The sequence below is a fragment of the Saccopteryx bilineata genome, chromosome 2, assembly GCF_036850765.1.
Source record: "Saccopteryx bilineata isolate mSacBil1 chromosome 2, mSacBil1_pri_phased_curated, whole genome shotgun sequence".
Lineage (NCBI taxonomy): Eukaryota > Metazoa > Chordata > Mammalia > Chiroptera > Emballonuridae > Saccopteryx > Saccopteryx bilineata.
The window spans coordinates 74033591-74054957 of record NC_089491.1 but is presented as its reverse complement, the minus strand read 5'-3'; the positions used below and the strand labels follow the sequence as shown (position 1 = coordinate 74054957).

General features: G+C 38.0%; 1 protein-coding gene across 1 annotated transcript in view; it reads right to left on the bottom strand.

The window, feature by feature from the left end:
- LURAP1L (leucine rich adaptor protein 1 like) overlaps positions 1-18535 on the bottom strand; it is a 55507-nt gene extending 36972 nt beyond the window's left edge. Inside the window, exon 1 of the mRNA XM_066257250.1 lies at positions 17504-18535. Coding sequence (XP_066113347.1) covers positions 17504-17809 — 306 coding nt within the window. The 5' untranslated portion in view covers positions 17810-18535. The remainder of the gene's footprint in view (positions 1-17503) is intronic.
- Between the last annotated feature and the right edge of the window lie 2832 nt (positions 18536-21367).

The window sequence follows — 21367 nt, the reverse complement described above, 5'->3', positions numbered from 1 at the left end:
TCAACACATGGATTTTACTATTAAATGTAATTCTTGCTTGACCAGGTGGTAGCACAATGGATAGAGCGTCGACTGGTATGTGGAGGACGGAGATTCGAAACTCCAAGGTCGCCAGCTTGAAAGGAGGCTCATCTGGTTTGAACAAGGCTCACCAGCTTAGCCTCACGTCGCTGGCTTGAGCAAGGGGTCACTCTGCTGTAGCCCCCCAGTCAAGACACATATGAGAAAACAATCAATGAACAACTAAGGTGCCACAACAAAGAACTGATGCTTCTCATTTCTCTCCCTTCCTGTATGTCCATATCTGTTCCTCTCTCTGTCTCTCCTTGTCTCTGTCATACACACAAAAAAAGTAATCCTCAAAGAGTTTAGAATATGGTGATAGTATAGCTTGATTCATTACTTACTTGGTCAGGCTGTTATTAATAGTCACATTTATTGGGCAAATACTACATATATTCTAGCCAATATATGCTATAAACATTGCATTGAAACATATGTAGTAAATGTTATATTCATTGTCTAACATTATACTGCCATTATTAACTCTAGAACTGAGGAAAGTAGATAGCATATGTGAAAATAGCATATACCATGGTGTATAGTACAAAATAATGACTCATAGGTGAAAGCTTTCTTAGACAAAAAGGCTAAAACATTAATTCCTTTTCCTATGTCCTTTTCTTTTTTTTAATCTCACTTAACAAAACTGGCTCTTCAAATCCTTGCTCCCATACAGATTAAATAGTGGAAGGCAATAGTGTTAATATATCCAGCATTCAAAATACATTTTCTGAATAGCACCTACAGTCCAAAATCTCCCAGTTACTATTTTATCTTTTTATCTGGATTATAAGCTCTAGCTGAAAAGATTATTTTGTGAGAACAAAATTTCTGACATTACGTCAATGAGAAGGGGAAAAATTGAGGACATTTGCTGATTGCCCCTAGTGTGCTTCAGGTAGACCCTCTTTTCTTAGCAATTTGAATTCTGGTCTGACTGATGTGAGGTGGCCACTTGTAGTGCTCTGTTGAAATCTGTTCTTAGGAAAGGTCTGAACTCAGCAAGACAAATGGTACAGATCATTAATTATGACTGCAATTATGCAAGAGGAAGAAAGAACAACATTCATGTCCCATAATGCTTTTGCTTATGAGAAATGCTCACTGAAGTATAGTATTTAGAGGTAAAGTAATATGTCTGCCACTTTTTAAGCTGAAGAATGTTTAAGCAAAAGTGTGCTTGTGTGTGTGGAGAGAGAGAGAAAGAGAGAGAGAAAGAGAGACAGAGACAGAGGAGTGGGTAGGGAGAGAGAATGCGAAGGGTCAACGTAAATTGTTAACAGTGGGAGAATCTAGATATGGGGTATAAAGTCATTTTTGGTACTATTTTTGTAGCTTTTATGTAAAGTCTAACATGATTTTTAAATAAAAGTTTTTTTTAAATGCCTCCTGTGATAAAAACTAATGCCTTTGAGAAAATGAGATTTTAAAAGTTCACATAGGGAAAAGACAATCCAAAAAGAAGCTCATGCAGTTGCTCATTTAGTAGCAATACTAAACATTTGGTAGCCATTTTTCATCATTTGAAACTAGTTCCAAATTAAAAACAGAAAAATGGGTTGATTCCTTGACATTCCTTTCAAATCTAGAATCTTATAATGAACACTCAGGAAACACAGCTTTTTTCATTCTGTCCATCCAGTTTACTCATCTGGGCGTTGACAATGGGATGTTCGCTGAAGTTTCCTTAACTGCCCAAATATCTAAGATATATTGTGCCCAAGTCACATTATACCCGTCAGTCCCCAAGTCTATACAGAGGGCTGTGCCAAGAACAGTCAGAATTAATGCCCTAATGATGAATAATACCCAGGTAATAAATTAAGCTCAGAAAATATATGATTATTTATATTCTATCAATACCAAAACCACATAGACAACACTGTACTATAAATATATAATATATTGATATGCATACTATACAATATTATAATTAATGTCCTTTTTTTCTTTCTTTTCATTCTGAAACTTCAAAACCTCATTCCAGAGTAGGAATAGAGAGGATGGCAAAAACTAAAGTGTTCACTTTCTTGGCGTACTTATCAGAGGAGAAATAGAACTCTTTCATTTCTATGTTCTACCAGTACTACTAAGAACAGAGATGCTTGAGACTGACAACTTCCTAGGATAGAGTAGGTCCCGCAACCAGGAAGAAAGCTTGTTGCTTACCACTTCACACACACAAAAAAGGCAGAAAAGCGTTTTTCCTTTCTTTTTTATTTTGTTTAAAGTGGTACAGTAACAGATATTCAAAAGATGTTTTAGTCTTTCTTCAACCTAGAAACCTAAGTTCCAGGTAACTGGGTGTGGCTGGTGAGAGGCAGAGGAGGGGTTGGGGTTCTATGTTCCAGTCCAGAAAGGAAATGTTGACAATGCATTCCAAACACAAAAATTAGAAGCAGGACTAAGTTGTACTTTAATTTAGACATTAAATGCCGAGTCCCTAAATAATTGGTTGGATATTATGGAAATATAAGCATTGATTAGTCAGTCATACATAACCTCTGCTTTCAAGGTGATTATAGTGAAGGAAAAAGAAAGATAGTAATATTATTGATCAAGTTGAAACACATAGTCTAAAACTTGGCCCAATAGAAAGTGACAATTAAAATCATATATATAGAATTTTGTCAGACTTTCACCCTGAGGAACTATATATACTGCTCACTAAAATTAGTGATATTTTATCACTTCATATTTATTTTTAAATACCCCCTAATTTTTGTGAGCAGTATATGTAGCCCTGAAGACTTATGTATTTTATATAATGTGCAGAAAGATTTTTTAAAATGAACAATACTTAGTCTACCATTAAATCATTTTTATACTGTGACTAAAATTATTGTATCAATGATTAAATTCAATTGTACTTAATAATTCCTTATTTATTATTTCTTTGCAATACATTTTATCACCAATTTTTAAAGTGGCAGAACTAGGAAATGGTTTCAGGTTCTTGCCTATGAAATCCTAGTTGACTATTTCTTATCCTTTTCTGCATTCTTAGCAGTGACTAATTTTGTCTCTAAAATGTACATGAACAGTCTGAGTGCCAACATTTCCTACTCACTTATTTTTGGTGAGAAGCATAAGGTTCATATTAAGAGATTGTAGAATACTTTGTAAATATTTCTGAAAAGAGCTGTCAACTTCATTACCTTGCTGTGGTGAACTTGTCCATGTTTAACAGTAGCTATTATGATTAAAAATCTGAAAGGAAGTTGGTTTTTAATTCACCTTATTATACGGAAAGGATGGTCCCTAGTTGAAGTGGCCAATTCTTACTTGAACACTCAGCATTCCAAGTGTTACTTCTGGGTCAGGCTGCTCAATTCAAATTAGCAACTCAAACATAGTATGTGCTGGATAAGAAGTTATTTTACATGTAGCCATGCCCCTTTCTTCTATGAAATGGAATAAAAGAAAGAAAGAGAAAAATGAGTAGTAGGAACAATTCTAATCTCATCTTTTCCTAAACATCAGAGTTAAGCTATTAATCAAATGGGAAGGACCAAAAACAGTAATGCTTAATGAGCTCTTACTATTGAGCAAGCAGAATTCCAGCTACTTAACATTTATTGAACTCGTTATGTGCTTAAAGACCTGAGCATTGTCCCAAAGCACAGAGGTTGCTGGTTCGACCTCCAGTCAGGACACACACAGAAACAGATTGATGTCCCTGTCTCTCTCTCACTCTCACTCTCTCTCAAAAAAAAAAAATTAATAATAAAAAAGACACTTAGCTGATAAAAGGCAGGGCTATGATTCCTTGAATTCAACTCTACCTTATTCTAAAGCACACATTCTCTTTTTTTTTTAATTTTTTTTAATTCTACCTATAATTTTTTCTTATCAAAATACAATTTATATACAGCATAGAGAAACTAGATAAAATGAAAGAGCTCAACAGAAACAAACAAAATTACCTATAACCCCCTCCATCCAATGATGCCAGTGTGAATATAGAATATTTTGTTTCCAGCCTTTTGTCCTAAAAGCATATTATATCCAAAACTATTTCTCTTTCATAAATAATTTTACAAAATAATTTGAATAGTTAAACAAATATCTGTCATATGCACATAAGTAAACTACCTATCATTGGTCATTTAGATTATTTCCATTTTTCAATCATACATAGTACCAAAAGTACACAGATGATACTTTTATTACAAATTCATTATTATTTCCTTAGGGTAAGTAAATTTTTATATTTATCCTAATTATGTCTGGCACCAATATTGCTCTGACAAAGAGTATTTTTTTCCTTTTTTAAATATAAAAAAGCTTCTATGATGTGCTTTTCTATTTCTAGAGATTATCAACTTTGTATTTTTGCCTCATCAATTGCACTATTTTTATACAAACAGTGATTATCTGTGACTGCTATACTTTGCCAGGAATATCTCCAAAGTAGCAGTACTGTAAAAGTTGTGCTTTGAAGATATATATATATATATATATATATATATATATATATATATATATATAATCAATACCAGAATGTTTGCTGAATCTAGAAAATTAGCAACAACATGAGCTTCTAATAGTCTCAAGCTGAAAATTACATACGCATGTACACTCAGAAATATATGTCTATAATTTAGCTAAAAGTATGTAAGCAACTATAGATATGCTTTCATACATTCAGAAAATTTCTAGGAGAATACATAAATTATTATTCTTAGTAGTTGTCTTGAAAGAGTAGAAATTGGGTAAAGGAATATGGGAAACTTTTATCCACTTTAGATCTTTTTGTAGTGTTTGCATGTTTGTGTAACTGTGTGTATCATTTTAATAATAATAATTTTAAGATTTTATGAAATTAAGAGAAAACATGGAAACAAATAATAAAAGCACCAATACAGTAGTAGCTATTTATAATTAAATTGTCAGCAAATGAATTACAGGTCTGAATCGAACAGCCTTAAAAGTTTGACTTGATCACCATGAGGGTTTTTTCTTCTCAATTTTGGTCTCAAGCTTGTTTGGTTGGCATCAAAATAACAAATTAATGTAGACCAGTTTAATGTCTTTTGCAAAAAACCCCCACAAAAAATCAGGAAAACTGTTGGAATAATAGTGTGAGCTAGCAATCACTGAGTTGTAATAGGCATATCTCACCATTTGGAATATAGTGTTAAAACCTCTTTGTGAGTATGCTTAGGTAGAAATGAATCAAGGAATTTTATTCTGCTCACAAAATATATAGGAAATTGGAGAGTTCAATTCTAATTTAAAATAGAGAGAAAAAAGGAAAATTTCATCATTTTAATTACAAACAGATAATCTTGATCATGTTTTAGTTTACATAAAAATAAATGGTAGTATCTATCAAATCTTTTTTAAAACTTAAAAATTGTTCAAGAAAAGCAATAAGATGCTAATAGTGGAGAAGAATATGCATGTGAATGTGATGTGTTCCCTATAACTTAGAAATAAGGGAATGATTACCCTTTAAAAATCTGAAATCAATCATAAGACACCAGAGGTCAGGACTAAAAACTCAGCCTTATAGACAGTACAATATGCCAGCTTCTGATTGATGGGATAATATTTTGAAGAATAAGAGGTGTCAGTTAGAATATAGGTTTAACTGCAATGGAGAAGCTGGCAGACCCACCCAAGAAAGTTTGTCTTGGTAGCTGTCCTGAGGCTGCCAATGAAAGGCTGGGTTCAGCAGTGCCAGGACACAGTCCAATTCCTAACTCACTCTTGCCCTGATTTCTTACTTTGCCAATCTTCTGGCTTTCCATGACATGGGCCTTCAGGGAGAGGGCTTATTAGTCAATAATATAGTTCTAGTTTATATATCACTTTCTTGGAAGAGCCACTTTGAAGGAGATTAATTATTTCTTCAACTGAAGAATAAAAAGTTCTGATTATGTCTGATCTCTTGGAACAGAATCTGTTTATTTTATAATGAGCATTCCAAAGTCTGAACGAATCTAAGATGTTTTTGAGCCCTGAGGACTGAAGGCACACTAATTCTTGGAAGGCCATTCTGCTTTCTCCATGTGGCGTGAATCACCTTGTGCCATGTTAGCCTTGGGTCCAACTTTTAAAGGTTTTATTATTATTACCACATGGAAAAGCTCACTAAGAAGGTTATGTTAAAATGGTATATGGTTGAAGTGATTTACATTCTAATTTGAATACTTAGTTATTATTTCTTCTTTTTTATTTTTGAAGATTTTATTTATTGATTTTAGAGAGAGAGAAGTTGGGCAGTAGGGAGGAGCGGGAAGCATCAACTCATAGTAGTTGCTTCTTGTATGTGCCTTGACGGGACAAGCTTGGGGTTTCAAACCAGTGACCTCAGCATTCCAGGTTAACAGTTGTATCCACTGCGCCACCACAGGTGAGGCAAGATTTAGTTATTATTTCTTCAAAGGAGAAATGAAATATTCTAAGTCAGAAACCTAGAGATGGAATTTACTTTCTAAAAACTATTAAATATTTGTATAATCACATAATAAAAACTGAAGTAATTATCTTTATTTTAATTAATAATTTGTTGGTTTATGTAAGAGAGGTAACAAAAATAAATAAAAATTAACTAGATAAACATTTCTTAAGCTCTATCAAGTATCTGTTTCTATTACCTAACACCCCACAGTGCCTACTTCAAAAGTGAGTGAGAACGTAATGACACACTACATGAAATCTGTTTACCACACTAACTGGCATATTGTAATCATCCAGTAAATGTCAGATAACAAGAAAATATATTATGTAAAGTAAGGAAAATGAAATCTAAACATACCAGAATTATGTAAATGTATATATGTGCATATATGCAGGCAAAGACAGACAAAGGCCCGAGGGAGTCACGCACTGTTAGTAGTGGTCTCCTTTGGGGTGCAGAATAATATGGGCGAATATCATATTGGGGGTAGGTAAAAGGAGACTTTATTTTTCTTTTTACAATATGGAAGTTTATATTTCTGGAAGTTTTATTGTTGGAGACTGCAAGCTGACAGGGTCCTTGCGGTTTAGATTTTGGGGGAACAGAGGTGTGGGGGACTGGCAGTAAGCTTGACAGTCTGCCCATTCCCCCACCTCACTTGCTTGATTAAGTTACTATATAGGCTAAGTTCTTCTCCACACCTCCATGTTAGCTGTGATGCTGGATTCTGAATTGTTTTTACTAGTCCTATCCCCCATGTCCCTCGGACAGACTGGAGGCAGTTTTATTCTTATCCTTTGTTTTGTGAGGTTAAGATGTTATGCAGAGTGGAGGGTTTTCTGCACCACTGAGGAGAATTACTGGGTGCCTTGGAAATGTGGCTTTGTATCAGAGATCTCTTTGATTTGCTAATGACTTTACTCTGCCCTATAAATAAAGGAGTTTGGGAGTGGAGACTCACTCTTACAAGCTATGGGCATTGCAGAGACCTCCCAATCTCATCCTTTTTCTCTCTTAGTTTATTTCTTCATTCTGCACCGTTCTCACTCAGGACCTGGACAATTACTAGCTGTGGTTTGTCCACGGCATTTTATAATGAAAAAAGCATATATTTACATTTTAAAAAGGAAATAATAACATTAATTGTAAAAATGTTCATTGACAATAAATGAGCACATTTTCTGGTACTTAGATATAGGATAATTGGGAGTAACTTGGATCCACCATATAGCCTGTCTTACAGTGGTTCTTGTTGGAATAAATTGATGAGAAACCACTTACAGTAACTTAGTCAAGTTACTGAACTCCTGTAAGCCAGTGTCCTTATCTATAAATGAGCATAATAATAGCTACATAAAACATCTAGCACTATATATAGTCTCTTTTTAGAGAGATAGATTATTAGGTTTTATTTTGAAGACTCAGACTCTGAGGCTTTTGAAGAATATGTTTAAAAATATAACCTTGCCCTGGCTAGTTGGCTCAGTGGTAGCGTGACAGTCTGGCGTGTGAATGTCCCAGGTTCAATTCCCAGTCAGGGCACACAGGAGAAGCCCCATCTGCTTTTCTACCTCTCCTCCTCTCACTTCTCTCTCTCTCTCTCTTCTTCTCCTCCCCTGCAGCCATGGCTTGATTTGAGCGAGTTGGCCCCAGGCACTGAGGATGGCTCCATGGCCTTCACATTTCAGACACTAAAAAATGGCTCTGGTTGCAACGGAGCAAGGGCTCCAAATGGGCAGAGCATCGCCCCCTAATGGGATTGCCAGGTGGATCCCGGTCGGGGCACATGTAGGAGTCTGTCTCTGCCTCTACTCCTCTCACTAAATTAAAAATCTTTTTAACTGGGGCTTTTATAAACACAGTTTACATTGAGCACAATTTTGGACTGAAGTGTTTCAAGCACACATCTGGGAAGTCATGCCAGGTGTCAGGATTCCCAGTTTCTAATTCTTTCTAGCGAGTTCTCTAAGACCCAAACTTTATCATGAACAGAATCTCAAGGAACTGCCTGACCTGTGGTGGCGCAGTGGATAAAGCGTCGACCTGGAATGCTGAGGTTGCTGGTTCAAAACCCTGGGATTACCTGGTCAAAGCACATATGGGAGTTGATGCTTCCTGCTCCTCCCCTCTTCTCTCTCTCCCCCCCCCCTCTCTCCTCCTTCTCTCCTCTCTAAAACAAATAAATAAAGTCTTTAAAAAAAAAGATTTAAAAAAAAATCTCAAGGAACTAAAATGCTACCAGCAGTAAGCTTTAAAACTCTAAGTCATGAGCACAATTTAGCTCTACTACTAATCTCTGAGCCTTGAACTGCTCATGGCTGGGACTTCATCACTAGCAACTCTTTTAAAGTGGGAAGAAGTATTTATGAAGATGTTGGTGATAGTGCAGAAAAACAAAACTGTACAATTGCTAAGAACTGGGTAACTTTTGAATATATTCACCCAAATCTTGAGTGTTCCTAAGATAGTCTTATCTTTAGTTCTTATTTCTCCTGGAAGAGCCTATGTAAATACATGTATAGTTTAAACTGTTTAATATTTTAAAATTCTGGAAGAAGAGCAGATACATATACTTCATCTTGGGTGTCACTGGAGCATTGAGGTACTCTCATGCATGAATTGCAATACCATAGTCATGGTTAAAAACTCAGATTCTGACCTCAGTCTAGCTTGTCTCCTTACAATCTTGGTAGTCTTGAGCAGTAACAACAAACATCAACACTTTATAAGATAGTTGTGAAAATTATGTTTAGTTAACTATAAGGTTTCAATGAGATAATACATATAAAATTTTTAACACAGTACCTTGCACGTTGGGTCTCATTATAAAGTAAACAAATACCCATCTCAGTTCCTCAGACTGCCTAGGCTTCAGGAAATTAGGTTCTTGAATCTTTGCTACTATACTCTTCTTGCACTGAAGCTGGGGAAAGGCTACACATAATTGTTTTCTTTTGTATAGAAAATGTGGTCTCTATGGAAGCTCGAAGGATATGGTAGGTGCTAGCAGAGTTTGGTAGAAGAGGTGCCTATACTTTCATCAGTCACTAACCCACGTTGCCCATCTGGGGCTGCTTGTATAAGGTCAACAGAACAGCCATGTAATTGACATCATTCTTATTAACTGTCCCCATCCTCACTGTTTTTGAATGCCTATATAATAGCTGGTTTTCTTTTATTATTTCACTGAATTCTTATGATGCCTTTATTTTTATCTGAACAACAAATCTGGGTCCCAGAATGGTTACATAACTCGCTTAATGCCACATACCAGTGAGTCAAAGAGCCAAGACTAAAATGAGGGACACTGAGAGCTGGTCAGGCTCTCCTCCTCAGGAAGAGATGGGTTAAATGTCTCCCCAGGAATAGGATGGTGAGTCTAGGATGCTGAGCCATGTTGGTCTGTATCCTGACTTGCTCTAGACACAACTGGAATCCTAGCCTGTCTGATTCCAAAGCCTACAAAGGTTCCACCAAAACAGAGGCCCACCACTTGAATAGTGAATAAACAGCCATTAAAGAAGAATTATAACAACAACAACAACAAAATGACCTTCCCAGAAACAAAAAAGTAATAAATTCTCAGGGACCCCACATTCTCCAGACATAAATCCCAGTTTCAGAAGTAGTGTTTTAAAAACTAAAGTCTCAGTATGTGACAGTCTTTCCATTGTGACTGATCCTTATAAAATGGAAGGTAAAATAAGTATTTTTATGCTAGCACCAAAATGAACATAACCAGTTTCAAAATTGGCATAAAATATAGTCTCCCAAGGTCAGGAGAGTATGGTTGTATAACTTGAATAAAAATGGAAGGTAATCTTTTTTTTGTCAGAATATGTTCCTCATGCACGTACCAGTCCTTCAACATACATTCCTAGGGACAGGACAGGCTCATCAGTTTTTGGAAACGTCGATGTTTTCCAGTTATATATAAATCCTCTAAGTTCTGTCTGTATAACATTACTATCTTTGTCTGCACTGCTCTCAATTTGGCGCAAGGAAACATGTCCCAACGAGATTTGTTTATGAGATTAAGAAAGTATAATAATACTTCATGCATAAAATGACAAGAAATGACTGTTAGGAATCAGATTTCCTCATCTCCTTTAGGTTATCCTTAATATTCATTAAACCTTTAATCTGCATAGTTATTGGCACTTTAATTCCTTGTACAAGGCACATTTGCTGTGAGAAATCTCCTCAGCTTTATCTGTTCGTCTCAACATTTCTGTCTGATCTATGGCATCACGCACCTGCTGACGTATTTGTTTGTAATCTTTCTCTGGCCAAACTCTATTCCCATTTTATCTTTTCAGCTATCTTGTGACTTCATCAGGGAAGGTGCCCTCCGTTTTACAGCTTCTCAGTGATATACCTAGGTTTTCTTTTAGTTCTTGCCCAACTTAAAAATAACTACACTTTAGAACAAATGATAGAAATCTCATAGCCTGCTCTGAAGTATGTCTGAAGCAACTGTAAAGGTCATTTAATGGAATTAAATGTTTGAGGGAATATAAAATATTTTTTTCTTTTTATTACAAAATAAGTAGGCCATTTAACACAGGGACAAATACATAGAAAAAATCAGTAAGAGAAGATATCGATAATATTTTATGTTCCAGTATAACGTGATGTGTCTGCATGTGTGCGTATTTGTGTCTAGTACTGAGTATTGCCTAGGAAACTTTATTAAAGCAAGAGTTGATGAACTGAGTGAGATATTTGAATGTTTTATTAGTTGAAAAGATAAGCAACTAGCTTGAGATTGTTTATACCTCACTATTACATAGCTGCTATGCAAAAAACTACCAAAAATATGGAAATCAGGACACAATATTTTCAAGTTAATTTTCATAATGGCACTGGATTAACCATCCCAACATAATGAAACTTTGACTAAAATCCAGAATATGGCATCAAGATGTAGTATGTACTTCATTACAAACCATACTTTGATTTCATAAACAGTAATTATGTAAGAAGGTAAATGTGGGAAGGTGCATTAGTCACCTTCTAATTTCAGGTTCCAATTTTTAGTAATTACTTTTATAATCTTATATATTTCAAATATCTTCCAGAGTAAATAGATGAAAATAACTTTTACTCTCAAACTAGAGGTATGATATGGACATATTGAAACAGCACTAAAACCCTTTGATCCTATTGTAAAAGTACAATTTAAAATTTATCACTCTGAAGTAAAATGCAGATTTTGACAGATTATTTATATTATTGGAAAATTAGCTTGGATATTATGAGATATTCTAAAACTAGAGTAATACTATTTGATAAGTAATACTTAAAATCTCACTCATAAAAAATATTTGCAAAAGGAGTCTTTGTATGGACAGTGGGATGAAAATTTCAAACACAATAGGGCTTTTGATGACTTTTTATTTTTTTTAAGTTAAGAGTGAGGACGATAGAGAGAGAGAGACTCCTGCATGAGCCCGACCGGAATCCACACAGAGATCCCGGTCTGGGGCCAATAATCTGCCCATCTGGGGCCATGCTCGCAGTGGAGGTATTTTTAATGCCTGAGGTGGGGGCTCCTGAGAGGCTCTACAGAGCCAGCATCTGTGATCAGAGCCAATATGCTCAAACCAACTGAGCCATGGTTGCAGGAAAGGAAGAGAGAGAGAGAGAGAGAGAGAGAGAGAGAGAGATGGGCAGGGAAAGGGGGAGAAGCAGATGGTCACCTCTCCTGTGAGCCCTGACCAGAATCAAACCTGGGACTTCCACATGCCGGGTAGATGCTCTACCACTGAGCCAACTGGCAAGGGCTTGATGACTGACTTTTTAATGTAGGCATTTTGTTCAATATTCCCAAGGGTTTTTTTTTTTCTTTTTCTTTTTCTTTTAAGTGAGAGGAGGGGATCACCACCAGGATCCACCCAGCAGCCCCCATCTGGGGCCGATACTCTAATCAAACTATTTTTAGCACCTAAGGTTGATGCTCTGACCATGAGTTATCCTTATCACCTGGGTCAACACTGGGACCAATGGCTGTGAGAGGAGAAAAGGGAGAGAAGGAGGAGAGAAGCAGATGGTCACTTCTCCGGTGTTCCCTGCCCGGGAATCAAACCCGGGATGTCCATATACTGGGCTGAAGCTCTATACACTGAGCCAACCAGTCAGGGCCTATATTCCCAAGGTTTTAAGGCAGGCCTGGTACATAGTTGGCACTTGAAAATTTTTAAATGAGCCCCTATCTGAAACCACCCCTGACATGCATCCTGAGGGATTCTTTTTGTTGGCCCCTTAGTACTTTAGAGGATAATGAGATATCACAGATTTACATATACTATATTTTGAAGAGAAATTACTGGGATGCAGACTGAAATGGGCGAAACAGCCCAGGACATGAATTCAGATGATATAAGTTTGAGTTGTGATTATGTTCACTGATTAACTGTGTGACTTTGCCTGTTTTTCAAAATCTCTAAGCCATAATGATCACATTTGTAAAATGTGAAAGAAAATAATTCCTCTTTCCCAGCATGACCTTAGCCTCAAATGATATGACAGATATTCAATCACTCTGTGAACTGAAAACTAGTAAACAAACATTATTGGGCAGGCTTTGCACAAGAGGTCTGAAATTTACTTCCAATTTCATTATAAATTTCCTATGTGTATTCCTCTTTTGCACATTGCTTTATCAAATTTCCTATCTCTAGATTCAAAATAAAAATACTTTGCCCATTGGGAAAATTTTCTCCCTCCTCCAAACTTCCTCATGGTTACTTTGAATTGATCTATTGTACCAAATATATTCCTGAAAATATTCTTTTCCAATATATTCCTTCCTACACTTTTTAATTTCTGTTGTTAATAAGAGTTTCAACATTAAGCCTGACCTGTGGTGGCACAGTGGATAAATATTTAACCTGGAATACTGAGGTCACCGGGTTCAAAACCCTGGGAGCTCCATCAAGGCACATATGAGAAGCAAAGCTCTTCCTTCACCCCCTGCCTTTGTCTCTGTCTAAAATAAATCAATAAACAAAATATTTAAAAGAATGAATTTCAACATTAAGAAATTTGGCCACAGTATGACCAGTAGTGGTATATTGGATAGAGTACCAATCTGGGATGCAGAGGTCCCAGGTTCAAAACTCCACGGTTGCATGAGGTTGCTTGAGCACAGGCTCCAGAGCTTGAACGCAGTTACTAGCTTGAGTATGGGATAATCGACATAATACCATGGTCACTGGCTTGAGCCCAAAGGTCACTGGCTTGAAGCCCAAGGTTGCTGGCTTGAGCAAGTAGTCACTGGCTTGGCTGAAGCCCCCTCAGTCAAGGCATGAATAAGAAGCAATCAATAAACAACTAAAGTCCTGCAACTACGAGTTGATACTTCTCATCTCTCTCCCTTGCCCCCAACCTTTTCACTAAAATAAAAGAAAGAAATTTGACCATAGAAACAGTTTCTCCCTCTTCTTATATCTTTCAACTTTCTTCCATTACAACTGCTTTTCTTTCTTTTTTTTTCTTTTGTTTTCTTTATTTCTTTTTTTTTCTTTTCTTTTTTTTTTTTTTTTTTGTATTTTTCTGAAGTGAGAAGCTGGGGGAGGCAGACAGACAGACTCCTGCATGCACCAGACTGGGACCTATCTGGCATGCCTGCCAAGGGGCGATGCTCAGCCCATCTGGGGCATTGCTCCACTGCAACTGGAGCCATTCTAGTGCCTGAGTCAGAGGCCATGGAACCATCCTCAGCACCTGGGCCAACTTTGCTCCAATGGAACCTTGGTTGCAGGAGGGGAAGAGAGAGACAGAAAGGAGAGGAAGAAGGCTGGAGAAGCAGATGGGCACTTCTCCTGTGTGCCCTGGCTGGGAATTGAACCTCGGACTTCCACACACCAGGTCAACGCTCTACCACTGAGCTAACCAGCCAGGGCCACAAGTGCTTTACAAAGACCTCTAAAAGCGTAGATTATAATATTACCAGATAAGAGTTAAGAAAATTATTTTTAAAAGCATAAAAAGAGATGGGAGAGACAATGATAAAGTCATGAGTATGTAAAGAACTTTAAGTGTTAAGACTACTTCCTTCCATGCCTATGCTGTATTGTGTCAATGCTATACACATCTGTTCTAATAGAAAAAAAGAAAGTCTAATCCCTGGAAGTCTCTAAAATGGCATGTGCATGGCTAAGGGGTTTCTTAAGATGGAGTTCTGAGGGCAAGACCAAAGACTGATAATTCTAGACTCTCCAGAATAAAAAGCTGGGAACAATGAAATAAGGGATCATGTATAATACCAAGGAGGTTAACTCAATGCTCATGGTATAGGGTAGAAAGGGACATAAAAATCATTAAGGGTCACAGCTCAACTTCTCTACATGGAGACACTAGGGGGAGACAGGAAGAGCTGCATCTGTTAGATGTTTATAACAAAATTGCCAAGTCTATATAAAAACAAATCTGTTGCTTTGCAATTATGCTAAGGCTGCGGTTTTTAAGCACCTACAGAGTTATGTAAAATAAGGGAAAACTCTCACTGGCAAGAGAGTACCAGTTTTCAGTCCCTTCTCTCCAAACTCTCATAGCCAGTGTTACCATTTGCTCAATGGAGACATTTATTAGAGTACAAATTTGAATGAAAAACATCTGTTCTGGGATGAATTTTCCAAAGTGCATAGATACTGATGCTTTACATACAAAAGATAATTACTAGGCAGTTTAGCAATCTGCCTCTGCTATCACTGTTTCTAGTTGCTTTTAAAAATCTATTTATTAATATACCATAATCATGTTATGTAGTAAGATCTGGTTTGGGGAATTAAGATTTTTATTAACTCTGACATTTTCATTAAGAAAAACAGATATATCTAGAAGGTGCTGAAGAGGAACAGAATACATAGCCCCTATATACGCTACTTTGGAATGTAGATTATTTTTAGTTGAAGACAATCAAGACCCAACAGGCTCAAGAAAAATTTTTATCTCTCCCTTAACTACCCAAAAGAATTTAGATAGGAGGCCTGGTTCAGAGAGAGAGAGAGCTATTATCAGCAGCCTCAAGAAAAAATTTTACCTCTCCCTTAACTACTCAGAAGAATTTAGATGGGAGACCTGGTTCAGAGAGAGCTATTACCAAAGATCACTTTTATCTGAATGACCCATCTGTAATGCAAGGCAAACATCTAATTACTAAACATCTGCTCTTCTTAATGTCCTGTGAATTACCCTTCTCCTCTTTGAAGCCTTGGGCCCTTATCCCATTACTTTTCTCAGGATGGCAAATAAGCCTCCAATGCCAAACTTGCTTCTTGTGTCTCACACTTTAATGGGGCTGCTGTAGGTATGAAATTAACTTTGTTTTTCTCCTCTTAATAGCATTTGTCAATTTCCTTGTCAGACCATCCAAAGAACCTAGAAGAGTAGAAGAAAGTTTTCCTCCTCATTAGTCTCTTTAGTTGATGATAATTTTTTTCCCTACAGAGATTTAGAACACACTAGGCTAGATATCCTACAGTAATAAATGGCAAGTGAATGCAGGACAGTTGAGAGCCTAAATAGATAGACTTCTTGACATTATCAGTTTGTATTTTCAGCAGCTAGTTAATTATCAGGTATAATAAATGCTTAATAAATACTTGTTGAATAACTAATATGTATGACCCATGTAGCTAGACAGTGAAACATAAGGTTTGGAATCGTTTGCATTACACAGGATGCATGAATAATATGCAAATATCCATGCACCCAGATACAAACATACATATATGTATATGTTTTTTTAACACCTGGGCATTCCAAGTAGGAAGAAAATGAGTACTAGAGTAAAAACAAAACAAAACAAAACAAAACTATAGACTGGCTTTAAGATCTTGTGAGAGGCTTTTAGAGTGATGTCCTAGTCTTTGTGTGGACTGTGGGGTGAAAATTCTGGGTACAGGATATGATCTTGAAGACTAGTTTTTTGCAGTAATATATTTGCCAAGATTCCAACTGTAGAAAAAGAGGAGGGAAACACCTCTGGGTACTTCTTTTTAATGCAAAGCTCCAGTAAACAGCATAATTTATGTAGAAAATCTTTCTCACCATGTTTGAGATGGCCTCATGTTTCAACTTTCCTCCTCTTCAAGCTGGTAGAAAATGCTGTTGATCTTTAGTTATTTTCTTCAAAAGATTTAGGAAGGAATCATTTCCTCCAACTAGTTCCTTGTTCAAATAAATTGAGGTCCGCCGAGGAGAAAAAGTGTCTTCCTCTAAGAACATCCGGAATAACGAGTGTTCTCTGACCCTGTGCTAGTCCCATCCTCCTGCTCTTAGGCTAACATTTGCGAACAGCATAGAAAACAGTTGCAAATTGAGGATTAAGGGGGAAGGGTAGGAATTGGACACTAGCAAATCCCTGGGTATGGAGATCACCTGCTCTCTTGGGTCAAAACAGTGTAATAAGCTATTCATAAGAACATCAAGGACGTAGAAGGCCATTGTTTTCGGAACCAGCTGTGGAGAATGAGCTCAACAGTGGCCTTGGAACAGCTTCTGCACGAAGGGGCGGAGGCCGTAGAGGTGGAAGAGAAGTGAGCCAGGCAGGCAGGCTGTAGGGACCCCGCCGCGCCACCTCTCGGCCAACCGGGAAGTAATTTTGCAATAAGTGCAATGGCCTGAGCTCCCTTTTGAACCGAAAGTGTGAATGGCTCATAGCAGGCCCCAGATGCACTTAGTAACTGCAAACTCTCCGGGGACCTGGTGCCCTGGAGGCTGCACGCTGGCCGCTAAACGGTCAGAGCCTAGGAGCACCGAGTCCACGCTACCAGAAAGTACACAGAACAGAGCAGGCTCTGCTATCTTAGCGAACCGTGAACCGAACAAAGTCCGGGGTAAACAAGTCTCGCAGGGGCTGCCTCCAGACTTGCACCCCCGGCGCGCTCCTCTACCCCTCATTTCCCACGCGCCCAGCACTCCACCCTGCAGCCCTGGTCACCCTCTCTCTCAGGCCTTATCTTTCCAGATGGCTGCATCTTTCAGCCCGGGCTCCCACTCCCACAGCCAGCGCACCACACTCACCATCTCTTTCCTGAGGAGGTGAAGCTTGGTTTCCAGCCTCTCCAGGGTGCTAGAGTGGCTACGTCTTCGTGGTGAGCTGGAGGTTGGGGAGGAGGAAGAGGAGGATGACAAGGAGGGAGGGAAGCTGCAGCTGCTGCTGCTACTACTGCAGCCACCTCCGCAGCCACCGCTCCCCCCGCAGGGGTCCCGGTCCCTTTCCAGGGGAGCCGGCTCCTCCCCACGGAGCGAGCGCACTAGGCTCTCCGGTACTTTGCGCCCCATCTTCAGCTCAATGTCTCTGAGGTCTGGCAGCAGCCCGTCTTCCATGACTTTTCAAGAACGATGATAATGGTAGTAAAACGCTGCGGATGAGAGGCAGCAGCGGCCTCCAAGTCGGCCTTGAGCTCAGCGGACCCCTCCTGCCGCCAGGGTTTCTATCCTCGGCGGATCCAGTGCACAGTCCGCTCCATAACCGCCTGCGCGGTACCGACCCTGCAATCTCCACAGGACACGGCGGGTCGCAGCAGCTGCAGTTCTCTGGTCGCTGTAACTCTTCTGACTCTTACCAAGATTATAGAGACCAATTCATCCTCTTCCTTTTTGCCACTCCACTGCAAAATTGAGCTAATTGATATGGGGGGGGGGGGGGGGGGATGCAAGTACGATAGACCCAAAGAAAATAGAAGGAAATAAGTCTGTTTTAGTTTTATGGGGAAAAAATCACATTATAAAACTATCCGTCACATCTCTGCGCCATTCACTGACTGCCCATCTGGTACCACGCGACACAAAATAATGATGTGGCCACACTCCAGCGTCGTTTCATTTTCCAGCCATAAATCTCCGCGCTTTCGAAACCTCGTCAGAAATAATCTCTGGTCAGTGATAGATGAGGACGTTCCTGTGCCTGGACGCATAAAAAGGAGATATTTAAGAAGGAGTTAAAAGGCTTCCTTGATGCAGCAGTAATACCCTTCTTGCCATTTAGGCTGTTTGATCCAAGTCATTGTGTTCTTGCAAGCCTCGGAAACTTTAAACTCCGCTGGCAGGTGGACCAAACCTTATACCGTATATCATAGGCAAGAAGAGCAACTAATTTCCCCACCCCTGCTGCCAGTAGTAGTTTCGACGTCCTGTGCTAGTTGGGCGTTCCTAATACAAGTATTAGTGTTTCGGTTTTCCTGGCGGAATTGCATGGCACCTACAACCTTTAAAACAGTTAACAAATATTAGAGGCAGAAAAATGGCTTTAAATGTAGTGTCATTCCCTACCCACCTCCCCCATCTTCCTAGGGCGCAACTCTATCTAGCTTTAGAAGCCTTTCTTAATAATTTCATCCTAATAAAAACTAACTAGTGAGAATGTACAACCAAAATTAATGGTGTTACCAAATGTAGCAGTATGTCATTAGAAGCAGAAGTGAAGAATTAAATAACCAGAATAATTTATATGACTACTGAAGATAGAGATGAATTTTAAAAGGGGAAAGTTGTTGAAATACTTTAATTATGAAGGGAAAATATTGAGCATAACTAGTAAAAAAGTTGTCTGATAATTTATAACTTCAACCAGCTTAAAAGCATGTGATCTATTGACCTGAGATACTTCTACCAAGTATACATTATTATAAGCTATATGATTATAGGTTTGATTCAATATTGAATTTGTGTGCTAATAATCTTCAAGTAAAGAATACTATTTTCAATACAGTAAACTTAAATTTTGGGGTTCCATTGGAATATTTTGAAATATGGCCCCTCTATTTCTGGGAAAGAAAGTATTTGTGTACTTGGTCCTTGTGACCCTTCATTCCCAGACACATCACTTGGGTTTTGTAAAACACTTTGTAAAAACAGTTGTAAGTTCATAGGTAAGACACATCTCAGGGTTTGTTTTTAGCATAATCTCATTTAGGAAGTCTAGCAGGAGGAAACAGGCCTTCTGAATGAAATATTTCATGTCAGGGAGAAAGTTGAAGTTCTCTTGTCAACATGTCAAATATTTGTATGGTATTCCTCACTCTTAAGATAAAATATTTGTAAGGTAAGTGGCCCATTTTAAAGTTGGAACAATCATTTGTAGGATGAAAGGAAAACAAGACTTAATCTCAACTCACTGATAAAACTACGAGCTTTGTAATAAATTTGGAAAACCACAAGCTTACTGGGTAGGAATTGCACCATGATATGTAATTATGGAAAGCTTGCATCTTAGTTGAAAAGTTTTTTTTTTTTAAATTATAAAACCCTTACAAATATCAGCATAGAACTAGCTGAGAAGAGTATCTTACAAATGCAATACCTACCATAAACTTGGTTTAAGAAACTTTATTGTCAAATTATCATCAATATAATCTACAAAAAAGGAACACTTTTGCTGTGTGATACTGATAACTCAAAAACATAACACATGTTTTGCCTTTTAAATGTCTGCAGAGAAAACTCCTCTGAAATAAAAAATATAACTTATATTGGGAGTAATACTTTGTGCCAGTGCAATATAAAACAAATGTTAAGACTTAAAATTCCTCAACTTAATACTTTATGATATTTTAGTTTAAAGCAGAGATATTTTGAATGCTGAAATACTTATTTTTAAAACATGTTTGAATCACAGAACTCTTATTAGGCCTCTAATATGTAGATAGTGTTAACCCTGTCATTACTGCTTTATTTGGTTTGATCTCAGGACATTCCATATCCAAAATGTTAAAAAAATATATAGAAATATAGGGTCTTTTTACCTTTGGGGCTTGAGAATAATTTTTGTTTCCTTTTAAGATTCTACTATGATTTAAAAGAAGTATGAAAGGTTTAATCCATTGCTGTTAGTCTGGTATGTTAAATACACATCTTGATTTGGGGAATTAGTTGACAAGCTGTCAAGTTGTCCCAGATGGGGTTTTGGGGTAGCAGCGAGTCAAGTCACCCATGAGAATAAGAGGGCACATGGGTAGAACTGAGAAAGAAAGAAGGAAAAACTCTGCAGAACAATAACTATTTCATACTGAGTTCTCAGTCTTAGAAACACTGCCTTCCTGCTTCAACCTTTCTCAACCATCTCCAGCCACCTCCTACCAGGCATCCCCAAACTACAGCCCCGCGGGCCGCATGTGGCCCCCTGAGGCCATTTATCCGCCCCGCCCCCCCCCCCCCCCCCGCACTTCCGGAAGGGGCACCTCTTTCATTGGTGGTCAGTGAGAGGAGCACTGTATGTGGCGGCCTTTCAACCGTCTGAAGGACAGTGAACTGGCCCCTTGTGTAAAAAGTTTGGGGACCCCTGTAAGGTGTTTCTCCCAGGCGGTTTTACTGAAAAATAAAATTATGAAAGTAGTTATATTTTTTGTGTTTGTGATAGGGTTTTTTTAGACCTAGACTACCTTATATATGCTTCCTTTTCTTATTGCCTTATGTACGAACTGGATTTGCCTTTTTTTTTTTCAATTTAGACTACAGAATCTAAAAATGGGGATTAAACTATGGAGAACTTTAAGAAACTGAGTTTCTTTCCCAGTTGAATTGTATTTAGAGAAGGAAAGGAAGTCTCTTATTTATCATTTAAAAAGCTAGTAGTTAATTTAATCGTAACTGTTGGACTCAGATGACAGGTTTTAAAAGAATGTCTCAGTCACAAAAACAGGGTACTGTGATGTATGCTTCACATGTTCCACACTCGGAACACTTCCTGGTGTGAGAGTATACTCAGCAAGACTTTGTATGGTGTAATGCATTCCTTAAGCTTCTGCTGGCATTGTGGTTAACAGAAAAAAAAGACCTTTCATGTTCTCTCAGGCACTGATCGCAAGTTTACTGCATTCCCAGTGCTTGCTGGCCCCGAGTTCAAGAACCACAGCAGATTCTCTAACCTGAGACTCCATTACCCAC